The sequence below is a fragment of the Anolis sagrei genome, chromosome X, assembly GCF_037176765.1.
Source record: "Anolis sagrei isolate rAnoSag1 chromosome X, rAnoSag1.mat, whole genome shotgun sequence".
Lineage (NCBI taxonomy): Eukaryota > Metazoa > Chordata > Lepidosauria > Squamata > Dactyloidae > Anolis > Anolis sagrei.
This window is the reverse complement of record NC_090034.1, coordinates 12,652,316-12,678,469: the sequence shown is the minus strand read 5'-3', so window position 1 is coordinate 12,678,469 and position 26,154 is coordinate 12,652,316. Positions and strand designations below refer to the sequence as shown.

The window sequence follows — 26,154 nt, the reverse complement described above, 5'->3', positions numbered from 1 at the left end:
ATCCCAAGCTCTGAGGATTAACTGGGAAGGAATCCCACAGGAGCATTGCAGCGCACCCAAATACCTGGGAGTCACCCTGGACTGTGCTCTGACCTACAAGAAGCACTGCCTGAACATCAAGCAAAAGGTGGGCGCTAGAAACAATATCATACGAAAGCCGACTGGCACAACCTGGGGATCGCTATGATACTTCACCTTGTTGATGGGAAGTTTCCCACCGGAGTGGAAATCATCTGCTCTTTAACCTCAGCAGACTGAAAGCCAAAATCAAGGTGACAACAACACCTGTTATAGAACTCCAATATGCAGATGACAACGTCGTCTGTGCTCATTCTGAAGAAGACCTACAAGCCACTTTAAAAACCTTCACAGAAGCATACGAGAAGCTCGGCCTGCCGTTGAACATAGAGAAAACCAAAGTGCTGTTCCAGCAGGAAGAAAGCCCATCACCCCCATTCCTAGAACAAAGCCCATCATTCCCATGATTCCAAGTGCAGGGTAGGGCCCATCATCCCCTTCCACTTGTAGGATAGAGCCCATCATGTTTTCCTCCAACGAGGGGCCACAAACCATCATCCCCTTCCTTCTGGGAGTAGGACAAGGCCCATCATCCTTTCCCATAGAGAATAGACACAAAGCACCACCCCCTTCCTTCAGGGAGTAGGACAGGACCCATCATCCCTGTCATACCAACACCTGTAAGAGAAAGACCACCACCCCCGAGCCCAGAAAGAGGGAGCCGTGTGGGCCAAGCCCTTACCTGAGGCCTTTCCAGCCGAGGGACCCGGAGAGGAGGGCCGTTGGCTGCGGGGCGGGGCGGGGCCTTCTGGTCGGTACCTGCTGCGCGCGCAGCCCGGCAAGATGGCGGCGCCCATGCCCATGCCGCCCCTAGTGGACGCGCCGAGGACTGCACCCGCTCCGCTTGGTCTTCTGCTCATCTCTCCTTAAAGCCACAGAGGCGCCTTTTGGGAAACGGACACTCCGCGGCTCCCTTGGCTGCCCCTAGTGGCCGCATCGAAAACTGCACACACACCCCAAGGGAAAAAGGAAGGAAGGAAGGAAGGAAGGAAGGGAGGGAGGGAGGGAGGGAGGGAGGGAAGGAAAGAAGGAAGGAAGGAAGGAAGGGAGGGAGGGAGGGAGGAAGGAAGGAAGGAAGGAAGGAAGGAAGGAAGGAAGGAAGGAAGGAAGGAAGGAAGGAAAGGATGGAAAGAAAAAATGGAAGGAAAAGTGGAAGGAAGAGTGGAAAGAATGGAAGGGCGAAGGGAAGGGAAAAGGAAGGAAGGAAGGAAGGACAATAAAGGAGAATGGAAGGAAGGAAGAAGAAAAGAACCAAAAAGAAAGAAATAGAAGGAAGGAAGGGAGGAAAGGAAGGAAGGGAAATAAAGGAGACACAATGGAAGGAAGGAAGAAGGAAAGCACCAAAAAGAAGGAACAACGAAGCTAATAGGAAGGAAGGAAGGAAGGAAGGAAAATAAAGGAGATAGAATGGAAGGAGGGACAATCAAGGAGAATGGAAGGAAGTAAGAAGAAAAGAACTAAAAAGAAGAAACAATAAAGGAAATAGAAGGAAGGAAGGAAGGAAAATAAAGGAGACACAATGGAAGGAAGGAAGAAGGAAAGCACCAAAAAAGAAGGAACAACGAAGCTAATAGGAAGGAAGGAAGGAAGATAAAAGAGACAGAGTGGAAGGAAGGAAGGACAATCAAGGACAATGGAAGGAAGGAAGAAGAAAAGAACCAAAAAGAAGGAACAATAAAGGAAATGGAAGGAAGGAAGGAAGGGAAATAAAGGAGACACAATGGAAAGAAGGAATCATAGAATCAAAGAGTTGGAAGAGACCTCATGGGCCATCCAGTCCAACCCCCTGCCAAGAAGCAGGAATATTGCATTCAAATCACCCCTGACAGATGGCCATCCAGCCTCTGCTTAAAAGCTTCCAAAGAAGGAGCCTCCACCACACTCCGGGGCAGAGAGTTCCACTGCTGAACGGCTCTCACAGTCAGGAAGTTATTCTTCATGTTCAGATGGAATCTCCTCTCTTGTAGTTTGAAGCCACTGTTCCGCGTCCTAGTCTCCAAGGAAGCGGAGACTAGGACCCTCCTCCCTGTGGCTTCCTCTCACATATTTATACATGGCTATCATATCTCCTCTCAGCCTTCTCTTCTTCAGGCTAAACATGCCCAGCTCCTTAAGCCACTCCTCATAGGGCTTGTTCTCCCGACCCTTGATCATTTTAGTCGCCCTCCTCTGGACACATTCCAGCTTGTGGAAGGAAGGAAGGAAGGAAAGAAGGAAGGAAGGAAGGAAGATAAAGGAGACAGAATGGAAGGAAGGAAGAAGAAAGGTAGAAATGAAGGCAGGAAGGACAATAAAGGAGAATGGAAGGAAGAAGAAAAGAACCAAAAAGAAGGAACAATAAAGGAGACAGGAAGGAAGGAAGGAAGGAAGATGAAAGAACCCAAAAAGAAGAATTAATAAAGGAAACGGAAGGAAAGGAAATAAAGAAGACACAATGGAAGGAAGGAAGAAGGAAAGCACAAAAAAAGGAATGAATAATGAAGTTAATAGGATGGAGGGAAGGAAGGAAGGAAGCATAATAAAGGAGAATGGAAGGAAGGAAGAAGAAAAGAACCCAAAAGAAGGAACAATAAAGGAGACAAGAAGGAAGGACAATAAAGGAAACAGGAAGGAAGGAAGGAAGATGAAAGAACCCAAAAAGAAGGACCAATAAAGGAAATGGAAGGAAGGGAAATAAAGGAGACACAATGGAAGGAAAGAAGAAGGAAAGCACCAAAAAAGAAGGAACAACGAAGTTAATAGGAAGGGAGGGAGGGAGGGAGGGGGGGAGGGAGGACAATAAAGGAGAATTGAAGGAAGGAAGAAGAAAAGAACTAAAAAGAAGGAACAATAAAGGAGACAAGAAGGAAGGACAATAAAGGAGACAGGAAGGAAGGAAGGAAGGAAGGAAGGAAGGAAGGAAGGAAGGAAGGAAGGAAGGAAGGAAGGAAGATGAAAGAACCCAAAAAGAAGGAAGGAAGGAAGGACAATAAGGGAAACAGAATGGAAGGAAGACCCAAAAAAGAAGGAACAATAAAGGAGACAGAATGGAAGGAAGAAGGAAAGACCCCCCCCCCCCAAAAAAAAAAGGGATAATAAAGGAGACAGAATGGATGGATGGAAGGAAGGAAGGAAAATGAAAGAACCCAAAAAGAAGAATCAATAAAGGAAATGGAAGGAAGGAAGGGAAATAAAGGAGACACAGTGGAAGGAAGGAAGAAGGAAAGCACCAAAAAGAAGGAACAACGAAGTTAATAGGAAGGAAGGAAGTCGAAAGAACCCAAAAAGAAGGATCAATAAAGGAGACAGACAAGAAGGAGGGAAGGACAGACAATAAAGGAGACAAAAGGAAGGAAGAAGAAAGAACCCAAAAAGAAGGATCAATAAACGAAACAGGATGGAAGGAGGAAGGAAGGAAGGAAGGAAGGAAGGAAGGAAGGAAGGAAGGGGGAGTGTGCGTTTGTATAAAGAGTAGTTTTAGGTTCCGCCGAATAAGTGTGTCAGCGCCGATTGTGTTTAAGTGTAGGCCAAGATCTTTAGGCACTGCACCCGGTGTGCTGATCACCACTGGGACCACCTTTACTGCTTGTGCCAGAGTTTTTGCAGTTTGATCTTTAGATACTCATATTGTGTAAACTTTTTCAGTTGCTTCTTGTGAATTCTACTGTTTCCTGGGATTGCAACATCAGCGATCCATACTTTGTTTTTTAACATGATTGTAAGGTCAGGAGTCTTCTGCTCCAAAACTCTGTCCGTCTGAATTTGGAAGTCCCAGAGTAGTTTGACATGTTCATTTTCTGTAACTCTTTCAGGCCTGTGATCCCACCAGTTTTTTGTCACAGGGAGATGGTATTTGTGGCACAAGTTCCAATTAATCATTTGAGCAGTGGTGTTATGCCTCTGCTTGGAGTCTGTCTGCGCGATCTTCTTGCAGCAGCTGAGGATGTGATCTATTGTTTCATCTGCTTCCTTGCAGAGTCTACATTTGGAATTTGTCGTCGACTTTTCATTTCTGGCTTTGATGGCATTGGTTGTAATGGCTTGTTCTTGGGCTGCACGAATCAGGCCCTCCTTTGTCTCTTTTTTCAAAGTCCCATTTGTGAGCCACAGCCATGTTTTTTCTTTGTCAATTTGGCCCTCAGTTTTTCCTAGGAACTGTGCATAGAGAGCCTTCTTTTGTCAGTTTTCTCTTCTGCTCTGCACTATATTTTTGTGGCATTCACGCTTTGTCTTTTGCACTTGAAGCAGTTTTCTACTATTGACTTCCCTCAATGCTGATTCATGCAAGAAGAAAACACGTGGGACAAAATAATGAAAACTGAGAAAAAAATGATATCATGGACATACAAAAGGCTATTAGAATGGAGCACGGAGAAAGAAAGAATAAAGGAATGCATGGTAAAATGGGCAAGTAATATAGGGAGACCAATAAGACTAGTGGAATGGGAGGTTATATGGAGGAAGAAAATAAAATATACAAAGGCTTATGACCTAAAGGAGAACTGGATCAAAATGTTCTATAGGTGGCACTTGACCCCAAAGAAATTAGGAACATTTTATAGGAATTTGAATATGAAATGCTGGAAATGCGGGGAGATAGAGGGCACCTTCTATCATATGTGGTGGCACTGTAAAAAGGCCAAAACATATTGGAAAGGAATACAAGAAAAACTACAAAACATATTGAAGATTAAAATACCATTGCACCCGGAAATATTTCTGTTGGGAATTACAGACGAGAAAATAGATCATAATATAGACAAGCTCCTATTCCTCGCTAAAACGGTGGCAAGAATATGTTATGCCAGAAACTGGAGGAAAGAAGAGACACCCAAGGTAGAGGACTGGGAAAGGAAACTTTTGGAAGTGAAAAATATGGATAGATTAAGCTACTTAATTCAGAAATACAAAGGACTAACAGAGAACGAAACGGATTGGACACTGATAGATGAATATTTTAAATAGAAACAAACTAGAGATTAGAAATTGAGCAGGGAAAAATGTAAATTCATTAATCAAGGAATAAATAAAAGAAGAAAGAACGAAAAGTAGGAGAAAGAAAGAAAAGGAAAACCTCACCGAAGACATCGGGAAGCCAGACCGAAGGAAGACTGAACTCTTTGTTCTTTGTTTTGGATCGTTTTTAAAGGATAGCACTCTCACACATCTTTCCTTTTCTTTTCCTGCTCACACACTTCTCTCCCCACCCAGCATCCATGTCCCCTTTCCCTAGTCTATTCCCACCCTCTTTTCTTATATTCTTTTTCTTTGACTCATTACTTTCGGACTCGTCTCTTTCTTTTTAATGACTTTTTATGTATTAATTGAAAAACCAATAAAGACTATTTTAAAAAAATGTTGGTTCTTGACTGCTTTTCCCATCATCTGCCAGTGCGTGTTTCTCTTCTACCGTTTGTTTCACTTGCAGAAGCCCTCTCTCTGCCTCCTGATTTTCTGGGCAGGTCAAGTCTGTCGACATCACTACGTGGGTGTCATGAGGAGTGGATTGTCATTGGTTTTCTTGTTTTTCACAATCCCAGCAGTGTATCTAATGACGGGGATGACCCAGGTGTTGATAGCCTTGATTGTATTTCCGCCATTTAATTTGCTGTTTAGAATTCTTCTGACCCTTTGGACTTATTCTTTGTTGAGCATATTTTTCACTTGCTCATGCTTGGTATTGTCCAACTGTAGTATGCCCAGATATTTGTAGGCTTCAGGCTAATTGCATTTTATGGTTTGTCCATCATCATCATCACCATCACCATCATCATCAATCCCTGCAAAAGGTTGCCTTTGTGTGTGTTTTAATGCTATGAAGCTGTGAGTAATATCAACTTTAGGCCAAAAATAAAATGTATCGTTGAAGGCTTTCATGGCCGGAATCACTAGGTTCTTGTGGGTTTTTTCGGGCTATAGGGCCATGTTCTAGAGGCATTTCTCCTGACGTTTTGCCTGCATCTATGGCAAGCATCCTCAGAGGTAGTGAGGTCTGTTGGAATTAGGACAATTGGTTTATATATCTGTGGAATGGCTGGGGTGGGGCAAGGAGCTCTTCCTTGCTGGTGTGAATGTTTCAACTGATCACCTTCATTAGCATTTGAAGGCTTGGCTGAGCCTGGGAAAATACCCTGTTGAGAGGTGTTAAGATGTGCCTGGTTGTTTCCTCTCTGCTGTTTTGCTGTTGTAATTTTAGAGTTTTTTAATACTGGTAGCCAGATTTTGTTCATTTTCATGGTCTCTTCCTTTCTGTTGAAATTGTCCACATGCTTGTGGATTTCAATGGCTTCTCTGTGTAGTCTGACATGGTGGTTGTTGGTGTGGTCCAGCATTTCTGTGTTCTTAAATAATATGCTGTGTCCAGGCTGGTTCATCAGGTGCTCTGCTATGGCTGACTTCTCTGGTTGAAGTAGTCTGCAGTGCCTTTCATGTTCCTTGATTCGTGTTTGGGCGCTGCGTTTGGTGGTCCCTATGTAGACTTGTCCACAGCTTGTCCACAAAAATAAAATGTTTGTGACTTCTTCAGCAATTGTGTAGACTGTACATGTGCCATTCAGATTTTGGATTACAACTCCCAGCATCCCTCATTATGGTCTATATGCCAATCAGGGATGATGGGAGCTGCAGCCCAGCAGCTTATCGAGCGGACAATGCAATTCCCATTGGACAGTGCTTGCTACATCTTGGATGAAATCAATAGAGTTGGGTGTTATCGTTGTGCCTATACAACCCCTTGCTATTTATCTTTCTCATGGAGTCTTCTTCTTTTCCCTGCTTTTGTTCCCAGTCCATTCATGAAAGCTCTCTTTCTGGAACTGTTCCCCATTCCAATTCCCATCTTTTGGATCATGCCAAGTTTCTTCATCAGCAGATTTGTAACTTATTTCCCAATTCCTGCAAACATTTATATGGGACCAATGGTCAGCGTTTCCTCTCACCCTCCCTCCGCCTTATTCCACCCCACTTTGCAAAGTTATAGTTAATGTTTAAAGGACCTTGGAAGCCGAGCCAGAAAGTTATGCAAAGTTTTACTCGTGGGTCACATTTAACCCTTGATTCCACAACCGTAACGCAGAACTAAATCAATGTCACTGAACACTGAGCCCAAAATGTGACACTGTAGCCCAAAAGGCTAATGTATTTCAACAGGGAAAAATGTACAGTGTAGCTTATATATAGGCAATAACATTGAAATGCTCAGATATAGGATGGGGGAAACTTGGCTTGGAAGCAATCCATAGGAAAGGGATCTAGGAGTCTTTGGAGACCCACAATAGTGTGAGCCAAGAGTGTGATGCAACAGCAAAAACAGCCTATGCAATTCTAGGCCGCATCAATAGATCGAGGGAAATGTTCTAGGTCGGATATGGATGAATAATGCCTGGTTTGGAAACAATCCACGAGAAAAGGATCTAGGACAGTGGTTCTCAACCTGGGGTCCCCAGATGTTTTTGGCCTACAACTCCCAGAAATCCCAATTTACCAGCAGTTAGGATTTCTGCGAGTTGAAGGCCAAAAACATCTGGGGACCCCAGGTTGAGAACCACTGATCTAGGAGTCATATAGATCACAAGTTGAACATGAGCCAAGAGTGTGACGTGGCAGCTAAAAAGGTCAATGTGATTCTAAGTCACTAGAATCATAGAATAATAGAGTTGGAAGAGACCACATGGGCCATGTAGTCCAGCCCCCTGCCATGCAGGAAAACCATCATCAAAGCACCCCTGACAGATGGTCATCCATCCTCTGTTTAAAAGCTTCCAAGGAAGGAGCTTCCACCAGACTCCGAGGCAGAGAGTTCCACTCCTGAACAGCTTGTACGGTCAGTAAGTTCTTCCTAATGTTCCTTGTTCCTTGCTCAAAGTTAGCTTTGGAGGCAAAGGCTCAATACTATCTATCTAACTCAATAGTTCTTTCTCAATGAACATCAATAGGAGTATAGTACCCACATTGAAGGAAATAATATCACATCACACTCTCAGCTCATGTTCAGCTTGTGGGTCTACTAAGACTCCTATGAATGCAGCCTAGAATCGCATTTGCCTTTTTTGCTGCTGCATCACACTCTCGACCCATGTAATCCGCTAAGACTCCTAGATCAGAATAAAGCAGACGAGAGTGGGACTATGACTTCCCTTGATCTGGCCACTTAATCCCTATGGATGCAGCCTAGAATTACATTGACCTTTTGAGCTGCTACATCACACTCTCGACATGTTTTCCTTGTGGTCCACCAAGACTCTTAGATCCCCGGAAGACCTCCAGTTATGTCATCTGGATTTCGGCCTGCGAGACGGACCTGAATTTCCTCTTGCTGCATAAGAGTGCGATGCAGCAGCTTAAATAGCTAATGTGATCCTATTCCAGATATGGGCAAACCCAAGCCCAGGGGCTGGATGTGGCCCCTTGGGCTCTTTGTCAGGCCCCCCTTTCTCTCACCATCCTATTTTTCATTCCTTCTCTCATTCCTTCCTCCTTCCCTCCCTCTTTCTCCTTCCTTCCCTTTTGTCTTTCCTTCCTCTTTACCTCCCTACCTTCCCTCTTTCTCCTTCCTTCCTTCCTTCCTTCCTTCCTTCCTTCCTTCCTTCCCTTTTGTATTTCCTTCCTTCTCTCTTTCCTTTATCCTTCCCTTCCTTCCTTCCTTCCTTCCTTCCTTCCTTCCTTCCTTCCTTCCCTTCCCTTCCCTTCCCTTCCCTTCCACCCTTTCATCCTTCCTTCCTATCCTTTTGTCTTTTCTTCCGTCCTTCTTTCCTCCCTTCTTCCCCCTCCCCCTTTCTCCTTCCATCCTTCCCTTCCACCTTTCTTCTCTCTTTCCTTCCCTCCTCCTTCCCTTCCATCCATCCATCCATCCATCCTGCCTCCCCTTCCTTTCTTCCCTCTTCCAACTATTTCTCCTTCCTTCCTTCCCTTTTGTCTTTCCTTCCTTCTCTCTTTCCTTTATCCTTCCCTTCCTTCCTTCCTTCCTTCCCTTCCATTCTTTCATCCTTCCTTCCTATCCTTTTGTCTTTTCTTCCTTCTTTCCTCTCTCCCTTTCTCCTACCATCCTTCCCTTCCACCTTTCTTCTCTCCTTCCTTCCTTCCTTCCTTCCTTCCTTCCTCCTTCCCTTCCATCCATCCATCCTGCTTTCCCTTCCTTTCTTCCCTCTTCCTCCTCCTTTCTCCTTCCTTCCTTCCCTTTTGTCTTTCCTTCCTTCCCTCTTTCCATTATCCTTTCCTTCCTTCATTCCATAATTCTCTTCCTCCCTTTCTTCCTTCTCCTCTTCCTTCCTTCCCTTTTGTCTCTCCTTATTTCTTTCTCTTTTTCCTTCCTCCTTCCCTTCCTTCCTTCCTTCCTTCCTTCCTTCCTTCCATCCATCCATCCATCATCGAGCATCCATTCCTCCTATCAGGGAGCGCTAGCATGTTGTCCCCAAGTTAGAAAGTTTGCCCATGCCTGTCCTAGTCTGGAGTGTCTGCCCAAAGCAGAATGGAGTGTAATCATGACTTCCCTGGATCTAGTCACTATGTTCCTGTTGAAGAAGCCTAGAATCTCATTGGCCTTTTTCGCTGCCACAACACACTCTTGACTCAAGTTCAGCTTGTGGTCTACTAAGATTCCTAGATCCCTTCCACATGGACCATGACCTTGTTCCATCTCTAGACACTAGACTCCTATTAATGCAGTCTAGAATTGCATTGACCTTTTGAGCTGCCACATCACACTCTCGATCCACCAAGACTCCTAGATCCTGGAAGACCTTCAGTTACGTCATCTGGATCTCGGCCTGCGAGATGGACCTGGATTTCCTCTTGCTGGATAAGGAGAAGATGAAGTCCTCTCCGAAAGCCCCTTCGAAGGCTGCGAGGATGGACTGGCGGAACCGCTTCTGCCCCACAAAGACGTAGAGGATGGGGTTGATGCAGCTGTTGAAGAAGGCCAAGCTGGACGCCAACGGGATGCCGAGGTACAGGGCCATCTTGAGCTGGGGGCTGGCGGACGCTTTGGTCATCTCCAGCAAGGAGAAGACATGGTAGGGGAAATAGCAGAGGAAGAAGGAGGCCGTGACGGCGATTATGATCCGGAAAGGCTTGGAAGACTTGGTCAGGCGCCTCCGTTTCAGTCGTGAGGCCACAACACCATAGCAAATGGTGATGGCAGCAAAGGGGAAGGCAAAGCCAAGGAGGAACCTGGTGACCACCATGGCCTGGTGCCGCATCTGGTAGAGCTGGCGAACATCCACTGTATCGTAATTGTCAGAGAGGGCGAAGTTGTTGAAACAGCTGGTGATGTTGTGGGAAGTGAGAGCGGTGTCTCGGAAGACGAAGTACGGGGAGCTGAGGGCAAAAGCGGCGGTCCAAGTGGCCACCACAACCCCGAAGGCTGCCCTCGGTGTGCGGTGGTTCCGGCACCAGACGGGCCAGACAACGGAGACGCACCGGTCCACGCTGATGACGGTCAGCAAGAAGACACTGGCAAACATGTTAAGGAAGGCGGCTGCGCTATTGAGCTTGCAGAGAAGCTTGCCAAAGGGCCAGTGGAAGCCCAGGGCGGTGTAGGCGATGCTCAGAGGGAGGAAGAAAGTGAAGACAAAGTCGGCCACGGCCAGGTTGAGGAGCCACACGGCGCTGACTGTCCGTGTCTTCATGCGGAAGCCAGCGATCCAGAGGACAAGACCATTCCCGATCACCCCCAAGATGCATGCGATGCCATAGATTGCGATGGAGAGGAGATGCATGCTGCGCTGGAGAACCACAAAGTGGACACTTTCGTACGGCAGAGTGGCATTTCCATGGACCAAGGTGAAATCAGGGAGCCGAGAGGTGTTCTCCATTCCACACCAAGGACTGAACTCCTGAAATCTCACAACAAAATCAATGATCAGTATTAACATTATTGTGTTGTCGAAGACTTTCATGGCAGGAATCACTATGTTGCTGTGAGTTTTCCAGACTATATGGCCGTGTTCCAGAAGCATTCTCTCCAGACGCCCATAAATGTGGGTGAAACATCAGAAGAGAATGCTTCTAGAACATGGCCATACAGCCCGGAATACTCACAGCCACCCAATTATCATTATTATTTAGCCATCTCCAAGAGGCTGTTAGGAATTGTGGGAGTTGAAATCCAAAACATCTGGAGGGCCAAATTTTGCCCAGGGCTGGAGTAGGTGATTGCACTTTAAACTAGTCGAACTTGGTTTACGTTGTCTACAGTTCATCAAAACCCACTTCGCTCCGTATCTTTTCCTCTCTGGCATTGGAGGCAAAAATACATCCAATTTCTACCCAATTGATTTCATGCTTTTCATAGAAAAAGAAAGGAAAAACTCACCTTGTTTTATTTTTTTGCCTCTTTCAACGAATGTCTTCTCTGAAACATCCAATTTTGGGCACATTTGATGCCAGTCCTCTTAACACATTTCTCTCTGGGTTAGAAATGCCAAGGCACACTGCTTTTTCAGCTGTGATTCACTATGACCCTGAAGCCTTTCCTTCTTCTTTCCATATGTCTACATTTAGGGGAATTTGGAGGATCTCATTTATTCCATGGTTTTGTTTGTGGAATCCATTTAACCCTTTGAAATGGGTTAGAACAGGCGTGTGTGTGTGTGTGGGGGGGGGGGGGTTGCCAGGAGGTGTAAAAGGAGTCACCAAAGACCATCAGAAAGCACAGTATTTACTGTAGGTCATGAGGGTTGTGTGTGGGAAGTTTGGGGTTCAGAATGCTCTTTGATAGTAGGTGAACTATAAATCCCAGTAACTACAACTCCCTAATGTCAAACTCTATTTTCCCCAAACTCCACCACTGTTCACATTTGGGCATATTGAGTATACGTGCCAAGTTTGGTCCAGATCCATCATTGTTTGAGTCCACAGAGCTCTCTGGATGTAGGTGAACTACAACTCCCAAACCCAAGGTCAACACCCACGAAACCCTTCAAGTATTTTCTCTTGGTTGTGGTAGTTCTGTGTGCCAAGTTTGGTTCAATTCCATCATTGGTGGAGTTCAGAATGTTCTTTGATTGTACAAGGGTTGAATGAAAAGTAATGCCTCCACTTTTGTTACGAGGGTTTGGATGGGACTATTTTAGAAATCAAATGCATAAATAATTCTTAGAATGTGCTCTTTAATTACTACTATTTTCAACATAATCACCAGACAATTGGATACATTTCTGTCAACAATTAACATGTTTTCTGAAGCTGTCATGGAAGAAATCGACACTCTGTTTCCGCAACCCATTGTGTACAGATCTTCTGATAGCCAAGCAAAGCAATAATGTGACCCACACGTTCTTGTGAAATGCCGATTATGCTTGAAATTTCTCTCTGAGTGCTACGATCATCCTAAATCAATCTGTCAACCTTTTGCTTGCGAGACTCGGTGGTTGCTGTCACAGGACGTCCAACTCTTTGTCACGCAAGTCAGATGTTCCCACCTCAACATCTTTAAACTTACTCACCCAACGATGCACAGTACTCACATCAACACAACCACCATAAACAGCTTGCATTCTCTGATTAATCTCCTTTGGTGTGACACCTTCTGCTGTCAAGAATTCAACGACTGCACGTTGCTTAAGTCGTACTGACCGACCGTCTGCGCAGGGTTCCATACTTCACACTTTAACAACACAACCGTTCAATGCTAAGGCTTCCCACCAAAATTGAACTGTAGAGGAGAGTCTACTGAACAAGCCAGTACCTGCCGCATACCAGTACTGCCATCTGTTGAGGAGTTACGAAGGTGGAGGCATTACTTTTTATTCAACCCTCATATTTACCCCCACATGCCTCCAGTATTCAAATTTGGGTGTATCGGGTATTTGTGCCAAATTTGGTCCTGTGAATGAAAACACATCGTGCATATCAGATATTTACATGACGATTCATAACAGTAGCAAAATGACAATTGTGAAGTAGTAATGAAAATAATGTTATGGTTGGGGGTCACCACAACCATAAGGGGTCGTGGCATTAGGAAGGTTGAGAAACACTGGGTTAGAATATGGAGCCATTCAAATTTTACAAATTATGGATGTCTCTTCACAATCAGGTAAAGTGGAACTAAACAGCAAATTTCAATAACAGTAAGTGAATCCGGATGGCATCCTAAAGGCTATCTCCTGAAAGAACAACATTATTATTATTATTATTATTATTATTATTATTATTATTGTCATCCCATGTTTATCTCCGGATAAGTTCAGCGCAAATCAAAAGCTTTCATTGCTTCTTCATCAGACATGAATCTAGTGATTAAGAAGTAGCTATTTATTCTTGTTGTGTCGTCGAAGGCTTTCATGGCCAGAATCAATGGGTTCCTGAGAGTTTTCTGGGATGTATGGCCATGTTCCTTTAAAGTTTTTTTTTCATACTGTTGTTCATGTTCATAGTTGTCCACATGCTTCTTGTGGATTTCAATGGTTTCTTTGTGTAGTCTGACATGGTGGTTGTGAGAGTGGTTCAGCATCTCTGTTTTCAAATAATATTCTGTGTCCAGGTTGGTTCATCAGGTGCTCTAAAAATTAAATTAAATTTTTAATTTTTAAAAAAATGGAATTCCAAATAAGAATCAATCAGGGCCAGCTAACACTGCCCAACAAAGGCTCTCCCAAGCAAGAAGCAGCCAGGCTTTGAAGCTGCAAGGCTATTGCAGCTCTCACCCTGGACATTATTTCACAGGTATATAAACATCACTTGCCTAGTTGCGCCAGCTCCACTGGCTGCCAATCAGCTTCCGAGCACAATTCAAAGTGCTGGTGTTGACCTATAAATCCCTAAACGGCTCTGGCCCTATTTACCTGTCCGAACGGATTCTCCCCTATGAACCATCAAGGTTGTTAAGATCTTCCGGAGGGGCCCTGCTCTTGGTCCCGCCGCCTTCACAATCGTGTTTGGTGGAGAGGAGGGACAGGGCCTTCTCGGTGGTGGCCCCTCGGCTTTGGAACTTCCTCCTGATGGAGATTAGATCTGCCTCTTCCCTCCTGACATTTAGAAAGCTGGTAAAGACATGGCTCTGGGATACTGCATTTGCAAAGTGATGATGGAGTCAATAACTGCTGACCTTTCTGATGGATGGCGATGAATTTGTGATTCATTCTGACGAACTGACTTTTGCTGTAACTTGTATGAATTGTATTTTAATGTATTTTATACTGATGATTTATAATGTTTTTCTTATTGTATTGAATCTCATGTTGTTAGCCGGTCTGAGTCCCTCCTCGGAGGTTGAGAAGACCGGGTTATAAAAACAAATAAATAATAGTTTCCAAACAGACCTCACAACCTCTGAGGATGCCTGCTATAGATGTGGGCAAAATGTCAGGAGAGAATGCTTCCGGAACATGGCCATACAACCTGGAAAACTTACAGTAACCCAGTGATTCTGGCCATGAAAGCCTTAAACAAAATATTTTTTGCTAAAGGCGAGCCATGGAAAAAAACCAGAACAATGCACGTGACTTAAAGCTGCTCATAAAAGCATAAAAACCAGTTACCGAGAAGTCATAACTTGACCAAAAGCCAGAACAGTTTGAGTGTTGAGACCCAATTTTGAATTCCTGCTTGGCCAGGGAAACCCAATGGAGATCTTGGGCAAGTCACACAAAATAATCTTGAATTTGCCATAAATCAGAGAGGCTTATAGCAACGGTAAGAAGTGGCTCCGTGGCCTTTCTTTCCTTGGCTGCTGCTAGAAGAGTGCCTTTAAACCATGAGTAAAAAAAACCCCCAGATTAATTCAATTAAAAGCATATCTGCAGGGATTGTGCCTGAATCCGGATTTAGAGGCAAAATCCTGCTTAAAACAATTCTTGCAAGCCTTGCACTCCAAATTCTCATGTGCAACAGCAATGCATCTATTGCTTCTTCTTTCCTAGGGTGCATCTACATTGCAGGATTAATGCAGTTTGATACCGTTTTATTTATTTATTTGTGACATTTAAATGCCGCCCTTCTCATCCCGAAGGGGACTCAGAGCCGTTTATAAGATATATATACATACAATATATTATATTATTAGCACAGTTTTTTGTCATGTCAGGAGTGACTTGAGAAACTGCAAGTCGCTTCTGGTGTGAGAGAATTGGCCATCTGCAAGGATGTTGCCTAGGGGACATCTAGATGTTATGATGTTTCCACCCGCATGAGGAGCTGGAGCTGATAGAGGGAGCTCATCCGCACTCTCCCTGGATTCGAACCTGCAACATAGTACAATGTCAGTATTATATATTACTATATTGTACTATATCATTATATTGTAATATTATAAGTAATATTACATGCAATATAAAATGTATAATTGTTGACGGGAAGCTTCCCACCGGAGTGGAAATCATCTATCGGACAGATGGCAAGCTGTTTAACCTCAGCAGACTGAAAGCCAAAACCAAGTTTATAACAACATCTGTTATAGAACTCCAGTATGCTGATGACAATGTCGTCTGTGCGCATTCAGAAGAAGATCTACAAGCCACTCTAAACACCTTTGCAGAAGCATACACGAAGCTTGGCCTGTCATTGAACATCGAGAAAATCAAGGTGCTCTTCCAGAAGTCACCAGCCATCCCCTCCCCAATGCCAGAGATACAGCTTAATGGTATAACGTTAGAAAATGTGGACCATTTCCGCTACCTTGGCAGCCACCTCTCCACCAAAGTCAACATCGACACCGAAATACAACACCGCCTGAGCTCTGTGAGTGCAGCATTTTTCCAAATGAAGCAGAGAGTGTTTGAGGACCGGGACATCCGTAGGGATACCAAGGTGCTTGTCTATAAAGCTATTGTCCTCCCAACCCTGCTATATGCCTGCGAAACGTGGACTGTCTACAGGCGTCACATGCAACTCCTGGAACGATTCCATCAGCGCTGCCTCCGGAAAATCCTGCAAATCTCCTGGGAAGACAAGCGGACAAACGTCAGTGTGCTGGAAGAAGCAAAGACCACCAGCATTGAAGCGATGGTCCTCCAACATCAACTCTGCTGGGCCGGCCACGTTGTCCGGATGCCTGACCACCGTCTCCCAAAGCAGTTGCTCTACTCCAAACTTAAGAACGGAAAACGGAACGTTGGTGGACAGGAAAAGAGATTGAAAGATGGGCTCAAAGCCAACCTTAAAAACTCTGGCATAGACACTGAGAACTGGGAAGCCCTGGCCCTTGAGCGCTCCAGCTGGAGGTCAGCTGTGACCAGCAGTGCTGCAGAATTTGAGGAGGCACGAGTGGAGGGCGAAAGAGAGAAACGTGCCAGGAGGAAGGCGGGTCAAGCCAACCCCAACCGGGATCGCCTTCCACCTGGAAACCAACGCCTTCACTGTGGGAGAAGATGCGGGTCAAGAATAGGGCTCCACAGCCACCTACGAACCCACAAGGAAACGCATAATGGAAGACCATCTTACTCGTCCAATGAGGGATCGCCTAAGTAAGTAAAATGTATAATTATAATATATTATTATGTAATGTTAGAAGTAATGTTACATGTAATATAAAATATTTAATTATAATATCATATTATTATTAGTAGTAGCATTATATTTTATTACATTTATATTATATTTACATTATATTTAACTGCCCTGGCTCAATGCTCCCGGGATCCTGGGAGTTTTGCAAGGCCTTGAGCCTTCTCTGTCCCAGTGTGAAGATACTACAACTCCCAGGATCCCAGAGCACTGAGCCAGGCTAAGTTCAAGGAGGGTCAAATTGCATCAAATCAAACCCAGGCATATCAATGGCGCGCGAGACAAGAAAAGGGGGCGTGGTGGTGCTGGTTCTCCCCTACGATTGGCTGCGACTTGCCCGGGCCCTCGGAGGGAGCGCGCTGATTGGCTGCGACGCGTCTGGGGGAAAGCCCTGAACGTTCCATTCCCCTGGCAGCATTTAAGCCCAGTTCCATCGAGGAGGTCTTTCTTTCTTGCTTTCTTCTTTCTTTGCAGACGCATCGAAGGGTCCGGTAAGTAATTCCTTGCTAAGATTCCAACAAAATGTGTAGTCCTAGATGACAAGCAGATTTGGTTTTTATTGATGGTATATGAACGAATATACTTTCAAATTTGCAACTGGAAAACATAAAAGTGGGGAAACAACCCCAAAAAAGGCTGTCTCTTTGGACTTTAGACTTCTGGGAAGATAGAATGATGGGAGTTGCAGTCCAAGAGTGGAAAGTTTCCCCATTTCTGTCCTGAAAATGTAAGAAAAGTCTTGTTCCAAGGGACTGCCAAGTTTGGGCTACTTTGCAGGGTTGTTGTGAAGACAGAGTTTGGAAGAGAAAGCAAAGACTAGAGGCATGCAACATTATGGATTTCCTAGGGCTTATTAAAGCCAACTTCCTTCCTACAGAACCTGGAATTTGTTGGTGATCTCCTACCCAAGCATCTAAGGAAAGGTCTTGTCCCAAGGGACTGCCAAGTTTGGACAACTTTGCAGGGTTGTTGTGAAGATAGAGTTTGGAAGAGAATCATAGAATCAAAGAGTTGGAAGAGACCTCATGGGCCATCCAGTCCAACCCCCTGCCAAGAGGCAGGAATATTGCATTCAAATCACCCCTGACAGATGGCCATCCAGCCTCTGTTTAAAAGCTTCCAAAGAAGGAGCCTCCACCACACTCCGGGGCAGAGAGTTCCACTGCTGAACGGCTCTCACAGTCAGAAAGTTCTTCTTCATGTTCAGATGGAATCTCCTCTCTTGTAGTTTGAAGCCACTGCGTCCTAGTCTCCAGGGAAGCAGAAAACAAGGTTGCTCCCTCCTCCCTGTGGCTTCTTCTCACATCTTTATACATGGCTATCATATCTCCTCTCAGCCTTCTCTTCTTCAGGCTAAACATGCCCAGCTCCTTAAGCCACTCCTCATAGGGCTTGCAAAGACTAGATGCATGCAACATTATGGATTTCCTAGGGCTTATTAAAGCCAACTTTCTACAGAACCTTGTATTTGTTGCCGATCTCCCATCCAAGCACCATCCAGGACTGGCCCTGCTTAGCTTTCAAGGTTTGATGCATTCCTTCCAGTTAAAAATGCATTGCATTGGTTTCTTTTCCCCCTAGGATTTTCCAAACCAATACTTTCCCATTGTTTTCAGAATAACAGAAGAATCCTTTTCAAAAGGTTTGCAAAGTTGAATTGCTAGACTATATAATGTGCAGAGAGAGCAAGTAAAAAAATATATTAGGACATATACTTACACAACATGGGCTGGCACGTAAAAAAACCCTTCCCATTATCTGTCATGCGCTTCGAAGGGCTCCTTGCCAAAAGAAGTATTGCACATTGACAAGAGCAAGAAGAGGAAAACAGCACGGGACGTATAGTTCTTGCAAAAGCGACAGATCAGGGCCTAGGACCCATCTAGATAATCATGTTGGACTACAAACCCCATTATCCCTTGCTATTGTCTAGGGCACTGTTTCTCAACCTTCCTATTGCCGCGACCCCTTAATAGAGTTCCTCATGTTGTGCTGACCCCCAAACATAACATTATTTTCGTTGCTACTTCATAACTGTCGTTTTGCTACTGTTATGAATCGTAATGTAAATATCTGATACGCAGGATGTATTTTCGTTTGCTGGACCAAATTTGGTACAAATACCCAATATGCCCAATTTGACTACTGGTAGGGTTGGGGGGAATTGATTTTGTCAATTGGGAGTTGTAGTTGCTGGGATTTACAGTTCACTTACAATCAAAGAGCATTCTGAACTCCACCAACAATGGAATTGAACCAAGCTTGGTACACAAAACTCCCATGACCAACAGAAAATACTGGAAGGGTTTGGTGGGCACTGACCTTGAGTTTGGGAGTTGGGGCACAATTCAAGGTGCTGGCATTAGCCTACAAAGCCCTAAACGGTTCCGGCCCCACCTACCTCTCCGAACGCATCTCCTCCTATGAACCGACACGGACATTAAGATCGTCCGGGGAGGCCCTGCTCTCGGTTCCGCCTGCGTCACAGGCACGGTTGGCGGGAACGAGAGACAGGGCCTTCTCGGTGGTGGCCCCTCGGTTATGGAATGCCCTACCAAGCGACATCAGACAGGCCCCTTCGTTGCTGGCATTTAGGAAGAAGCTCAAAACCTGGCTTTTTGAGCAAGCGTTTGGCTAATCAGCGCAATGGTACACAGAATGACGGTAAACTGAACATAGGAACGGTATAAGGATATGAGACTGGATCTTGTTTGCGATCGAGGCATTGTATGAATGGTTGTGTGTTTGTTATTGGGTATGCTGTGTTTTAATTGTTATTGTTGTGGTAATTAATATTGTGTAAACCGCATTGAGTCACCTATTATAGGTTGAGAAACGCGGTATAGAAATAAAGCAAATAAATAAATAAATAAATAAATAAATAATACATCCAACAAGCACTGTGGACTCAAACAAAGATAGATCTGGAAAATTTGGCATGAATACACAATATGCCCAAATGTGAACACTGGTGGAGTTTGGGGAAAATGGACCTTGCCATTTGGAAGTTGTAGTTTCTGGGATTTATAGTTCACCTACAATCAAAGAGCATTCTGAACTCCACCAGTGATGGAATTGAACCAATCTTGGTACACAGAACTCCCATGACCAACAAAAAATACTGGAAGGGTTTAGTGGGCACTGACCTTGAGTTTGGGAGTTGTAGTTCACATACATCCAGCAAGCACTGTGGACTCAAACAATGATGGATCTGAACCAAACATGGCATGAATACTCAATATCCAAATGTGAACGCTGGTGGAGTTTGGGGAAAATGGACCTTGCCATTTGGAAGTTGTAGTTTCTGGGATTTATAGTTCACCTACAATCAAAGAACATTCTGAACTCCACCAACGATAGAATTGAACCAATCTTGTCACACAGAACTCCCATGACCAGCAGAAAATACTGGAAGGGTTTGGTGGGCATTGACCTTGAGTTTTGGAGTTGTAGTTCACCTATATCCAGAGAGCACTGTGGACTCAAACATTGATAGATCTGGGTCAAACATGACACAAATACTCAATATGCCCAAATGTGAACACTGGTGGAGTTTGGGGAAAATGGACCTTGACATTTGGAAGTTGTAGTTTCTGGGATTTATACTTCACCTACAATCAAAGAGCATTCTGAACTCCACCAACAATGGAATTGAACCAAGCCTGGTACACAGAACTCCCATGACCAGCAGAAAATACTGGAAGGGTTTGGTGGGCATTGACCTTTAGTTTGGAGTTGTAGTTCACCTACATCCAACAAGCACTGTGGACTCAAACAAAGATAGATATGGACCAAACTTGGCACGAATACTCAATATGCCCACATGTGAACACTGGTGGAGTTTGGGGAAAATGGACCTTGCCATTTGGACGTTGTAGTTTCTGGGATTTACAGTTCACCTACAATCAAAGAGCATTCTGAACTCCACCAGTGATGGAACTGAACCAATCTTGGCACACAGAACTCCCATGACCACCAGAAAATACTGGAAGGGTTTGGTGGGCACTGACCTTGAGTTTTGGAGTTGTAGTTCACTTACATCCAGAGAGCGCTGTAGCTCGCCTACATCCAGCAAGCACTGTGGACTCAAACAATGATGGATCTGAACCAAATTTGGCACAAATACGCAATATGCCCAAATGTGAACACTGGAGGAGTTTGGGGAAAATAGACCTTGACATTAGGGAGTTGTAGTTGCTGGGCTGTATAGTTCACCTTCAATCAAAGAGCCCCTTGAACCCCTGCAATGATAGAATTGGGCCAAACTTCCCACACAGAACCCCATGACCAACAGAAAATACTGGAGGGATTTGGGAATAATTGACAGTGATTATAGGGAGATCTAGTTCACCTACTACTGGAGAGCACTGTGCTCCTAAGACCATAAGAAATATGTGTTTTCTGAAGATCTTTGGCGACCCCTCTGACACCCCCTTGCAACCTCCCCCCCCCCCCCCCACTCTAGAGTCCCGACCTCCAGGTTAGGAAATACTGGTCTAGGGCTTCTTGGAGAGGGAACATATTAATGTTTGGGGTAGGTGAATCAACTGAAATATATGGTTAATCAACTGAAGTTTTCCTTCCATCAAGGAATCAATAAAATAAATAATAAATATATTTCCTATCAGTAAAAGGCATCCCAATAGGCTTTCTGCTCCAATATTTGGAACTTGGTTACATCTCCAAAAGGTCACATTATGAGCAAGTATAGACAATTTCAAAATCCAATTTGAAATCCAGAACATTTCTGGTCTCAAGCGTTTTGGAGAAGAGAGACTCGGTCTGTACTCACTTAATGCAATATTCTTTGCTAATTGGATTTGATCTCATCTCAATGGGAATATCGTTGTTTGTATTTGATTCTGTTTTGATGGCATTGCATTTCAATAGGCAGGATCCAGAAGGCTGACAGGTAGTATTGTATATACTTGAGTGTAAGCTGAGTTTTCAGCCCTTTTTTAGGCTGAAAAAGCCCCCCTTGGCTTATATTTGAGTCAAGATAATTTATTATTTTACTCTGTTATTATTACTATTATTATTATGATTACATTTATTATTTTACTCTATTACTGTTATTATTACATTTCCATTATTTTACTCTATTATTATTATTATTATTACATTTATTATTTTGCTCCATTTATTATTGTTATTACATTTACATTATATTACTCTATTTATTGTTTTATTACATCTATTATTTTACTCTATTATTATTACATTTACATTATTACATTTATTGTTTTACTCTAATATTATTTTATTACATTTCTTATTTTATTCTGTTTATTATTGTTATTATTACATTTACATTATTTTACTCTATTATTATTATTACATTTATTATTTTGCTCTATTTATTATTATTATTACATTTACATTATTTTGCTCTATTATTATTACATTTATTATTTTGCTCTATTTATTATTGTTATTACATTTACATTATTTTACTCTATTATTATTATTATTATTACATTAATTATTTTGCTCTCTTTATTATTGTTATTACATTAACATTATTTTACTCAATTTAATATTGTTTTATTACATTTATTATTTTAATCATTTTTATTGTTTTTATTACATTTATTATTTTACTCTATTATTATTATTATTACATTAATTATTTTGCTCTCTTTATTATTGTTAGTACATCAACATTATTTTACTCAATTTATTATTGTTTTATTACATTTATTATTTTAATCTAGTTTTATTGTTTTTATTATATTTATTATTTTACTCTCTTTATTATTGTTATTACTTTTACATTATTTTACTCTATTATTGTTATTACTACATTTCCATTATTTTACTCTATTATTATTATTATTATTATTATTATTATTATGGCATTTGTTATTTTATTCTATTATTAGTACATTTATTATTTTACTCTATTATGTTGGACAGACTTCTTTTAAATTACAGTTTTATGTAAATATTCAAAAACATTTAACCTACTGTTGCTTCAATTCATGTAATTTTATTGGCATCTATTTTTATTTTGAAATTTACCCGGAGCTGCTGCATTTCCCACCCTCAGTTTATACTTGAATCATTGAGTTTTCCCAGTTTTTTTGTGGCAAAATTAGGTGTCTCAGCTTATATTCGGGTCGGCACGGTACTTATATATTAGGTTCTTGTGGGTTTTTTCGGGCTATATGGCCATGTTCTAGAGGCATTTTCTCCTGACGTTTCGCCTGCATCTATGGCAAGCATTCTCAGAGGTAGTGAGGTCTGTTGGAGTTAGGAAAATGGGTTTATATATCTGTGGAATGACCGGGGTGGGACAAAGGACTCTTGTCTGCTGGAGCTAGGTGTGAATGTTTCAACTGACCACCTTCATTAGCATTTGAAGGCCTGCTGAGCCTGGGGGAATCTTTCGTTGAGAGGTGTTAAGATGTGCCTGGTTGTTTCCTCTCTGCTGTTTTGCTGTTGTAATTTTAGAGTTTTTTAATACTGGTAGCCAGATTTTGTTTATTTTCATGGTCTCCTCCTTTCTGTTGAAAGTCATTCCACAGATATATAAACCCATTTTCCTATTTCCAACAGACCTCACTACCTCTGAGGATGCTTGCCATAGATGCAGGCGAAACGTCAGGAGAAAATGCCTCTAGAACATGGCCATATAGCCCGAAAAAACCCACAAGAACCTAGTGATTCCAGCCATGAAAGCCTTCGACAATACTTATATATTATTTTGTTTGTATGCAAATGGCCTTGGCATGAATAAACAACTACAATACAAGAAAAACCCCAGGCCTTTGCTTTTCCTACTAATCTAATTAACATTTCTTTAATGGTCAAGTTAGGAGGAAGAATATATAGATATAGATAGATATATCTATATATTAACATATATTAACTTCAAACTAACAAAATGAAGTTCAACAGTGACAAATGCAAGATACTCCACTTTGGCAGGAAAGACGAAATGCAAAGATACAGAATGGAGGAGGCCTGGCTCGAGAGCAGTACGTGTGAAAAAGATCTTGGAGTCCTCATGGACAACAAGTTAAACATGAGCCAACAACGTGATGTGGCGGCAAAAAAAGCCAATGGGATTTTGGCCTGCATCAATAGGAGCATAGTGTCTAGATATAGGGAAGTCATGCTACCCCTCTATTCCGCTTTGGTTAGACCACTTTACCTGGGATATTGTGTCCAATTCTGGGCACCACAATTCAAGAGAGATATTGACAAGCTGGAATGTGTCCAGAGGAGAGCGACTAAAATGATAAAAGGTCTGGAGAACAAGCCCTATGAGGAGCGGCTTAAGGAGCTGGGCATGTTTAGCCTGAAGAAGAGAAGGCTGAGAGTGGATATGATAGTCATGTATAAATATGTGAGAGGAAGCCACAGGGAGGAGGCAGCAAGCTTGTTTTCTGCTTCCTTGGAGACTAGGACGCGGAACAATGGCTTCAAACTACAAGAGAGGAGATTCCATCTGAACATGAGGAAGAACTTCCTGACTGTGAGAGCCGTTCAGCAGTGGAACTCTCTGCCCCGGAGTGTGGTGGAGGCTTCTTCTTTGGAAGCTTTTAAACAGAGGCTGGATGGCCATCTGTCAGGGGTGATTTGAATGCAATATTCCTGCTTCTTGGCAGGGGGTTGGACTGGATGGCCCATGAGGTCTCTTCCAACTCTTTGATTCTATGATTCTATTCTATGATTAAACATTCAAATGGATGTGGATGGGGGGGAGTGATTTTAACATTGCCTTTCTCTCTTTCTCCAATGCCGAGAAGTTCTTGTTGCCGTCACACAGTGTTTCCAAATGGACTTTAGCAATGCAATGGTTGCTCAATTAGTTAACGATTAATTGGGGGGCGTCTTTCCCCTCTCTCCCATTTTTCCGGCTGTAATGTTGGCCTTCTTCCAGTCTGCAATGTTGATGGAAGCCAACAGATGCAAAGCTGTCTCAGGTTGCTTTGCCAGTCTTTTTTGGGGACTACAGCGCCCAGAATCCAATGAATTCTAGCTGTTGCCATTAAGACGATAGGATATATTTCTATCCCCCCAAATTTGTAGCTGAACCATCACTGAATGCTAGTGAGTCCTCTGACTTCTGGTCTTGGTATACGACATAGGGACTCTTTCTCTAGGAAATGGCTCGGTCTATCATAGGACTACATGGCAATTTCCAGACTAGAAAATTCTTAGGGAGACGACCAAAAAAGTAAAGTGGAGAGGGGGTAATTATTAATTATTGTTATTAATATTATAAATGTGTTGTCAAAGGCTTTCATTGCCAGAATCAATGGGTTGCTGAGAGTTTTCCAGACTGTATAACTATGTTTCAGAAGCATTCTCTCCTGACGTTTTGCCCACATCTGTGGCATGCATCCTCAGAGGTTGTGAGGTCTGATGGAAACTAGACAAAGGAGGTTTATATATCTGTGGAGTGATGTCCAGGGTGGGGGAAAGAACTCTTGTCTGCTTGAGGCAAGTGTGAATGTTGCAATTGGCCACCTTGATTACCATTGAAAGGCCTTGCAGCTTCAAAGCCTGGCTGGTTTCTGCCTGAGTGAATCCTTTGTTGGAAGGAGTTAGCTGGCCCTGATTGTTTCCTGTCTGGAATTCCCCCGTTTTCTGAGTTTTGCTCCTTATTTACGGTCCTGATTTTAGAGTTTAAACTACACAGAGAAGCTATTGAAATCCACAAGTATGTGGACAATTTCAACAGAAAGGGGGAAACAATGAAAATGAACAAAACCTGGCCACCAGTTTTAAAAAAAACTAATAATAATATTATTTATTTACGACATTTATATGCCGCCCTTCTCACCCCGAAGGGGACTCAGAGCGGCTTACAACGTATATATACATACAATATATTATTAACATAGTACAATATCAGTTTTAAATATTGCTATATTGCACTATATCAATTATACTGTAATATTATTAGTAATATTACATGTAATATAAATATATAATTATAATATATTATTATTATTATTAGTAGTATATTGCATTACATTACAATATTAGCTCCAACAATATAATTTTTATTAATTCATTTTATTATTGTTTGCATAAATTATTATTATTAATAGTAATACCCATAACGTCACTTATATTAATTACATTGTGTTATATATAGAAAGGATTTTATTATATTTAATAATAGTAGTGACAATATTAATTCATTATTATTATTATTATTATTATTATTATTTGTAATAAGACAAGATGTGTCCACAGCAGACAAGATGGACTCATCTTGTTGTGTTTATAATAATAATAATAATAATAATAATTATTATTATTATTATTTTCTCCTGGGTAAATGAAACTGCAGATATAGATTCTATAATTACAATGGTCGTACTGAATTTAATAGATAGGTTATACAGAGAAGAGACTTCCGGTCACTTTTGAAAAGACAAACATTGGAATCCTTTGGTCACTCTTTCTTTCTTTCTCCCTTCTCAGAGTCCGGCCATTCCCAATATCCGCTATGGATCATTGCAATGACAGAGGAGAGCCCATCTCAAAGGAAATCTGGGCCTCCCATAACAAGATGGTGATGCAGCCGCTCGACTCCAACGACCCTGAAGTGAGTATTTTTGGGGTTTCATTTCCATTTCCAATTTTCCCATCATCCTAACATGGGACCCAAGTTTGTTTATTTACAGTATTTAT

At 42.6% G+C, this 26,154-nt stretch overlaps 3 protein-coding genes across 3 annotated transcripts in view; 1 reads left to right on the top strand and 2 right to left on the bottom strand.

The window, feature by feature from the left end:
- The window catches only part of LOC132782106 (phosphoribosyl pyrophosphate synthase-associated protein 2), a 29,679-nt gene extending 28,813 nt beyond the window's left edge, over positions 1–866 (bottom strand). The window contains exon 1 of the mRNA XM_060786785.2: positions 761–866. The gene's annotated coding sequence lies outside the window, so the exon portion shown is untranslated. The remainder of the gene's footprint in view (positions 1–760) is intronic.
- Positions 867–9,800: 8,934 nt separating this feature from the next.
- Positions 9,801–10,910, bottom strand: LOC137095011 (chemerin-like receptor 1). The gene has a single exon (XM_067461154.1). It carries the CDS (start codon positions 10,866–10,868, stop codon positions 9,801–9,803), a length of 1,068 nt encoding a protein of 355 aa, XP_067317255.1. The 5' UTR covers positions 10,869–10,910.
- A 5,953-nt stretch (positions 10,911–16,863) lies between these two features.
- Positions 16,864–26,154, top strand: part of LOC132781562 (serine hydroxymethyltransferase, cytosolic) — a 28,026-nt gene continuing 18,735 nt past the window's right edge. Inside the window, exons 1-2 of the mRNA XM_067473316.1 lie at positions 16,864–16,991; positions 25,945–26,068. Of these exons, the coding sequence (XP_067329417.1) occupies positions 25,970–26,068 (99 nt within the window). The 5' untranslated portion in view covers positions 16,864–16,991; positions 25,945–25,969. The remainder of the gene's footprint in view (positions 16,992–25,944; positions 26,069–26,154) is intronic.

What these genes read in the sequence shown, in the direction of transcription:
- LOC137095011 (XM_067461154.1), bottom strand. Translation starts at nt 10,868, where the DNA reads ATGGAGAACACCTCTCGGCTCCCTGATTTCACCTTGGTCCATGGAAAT.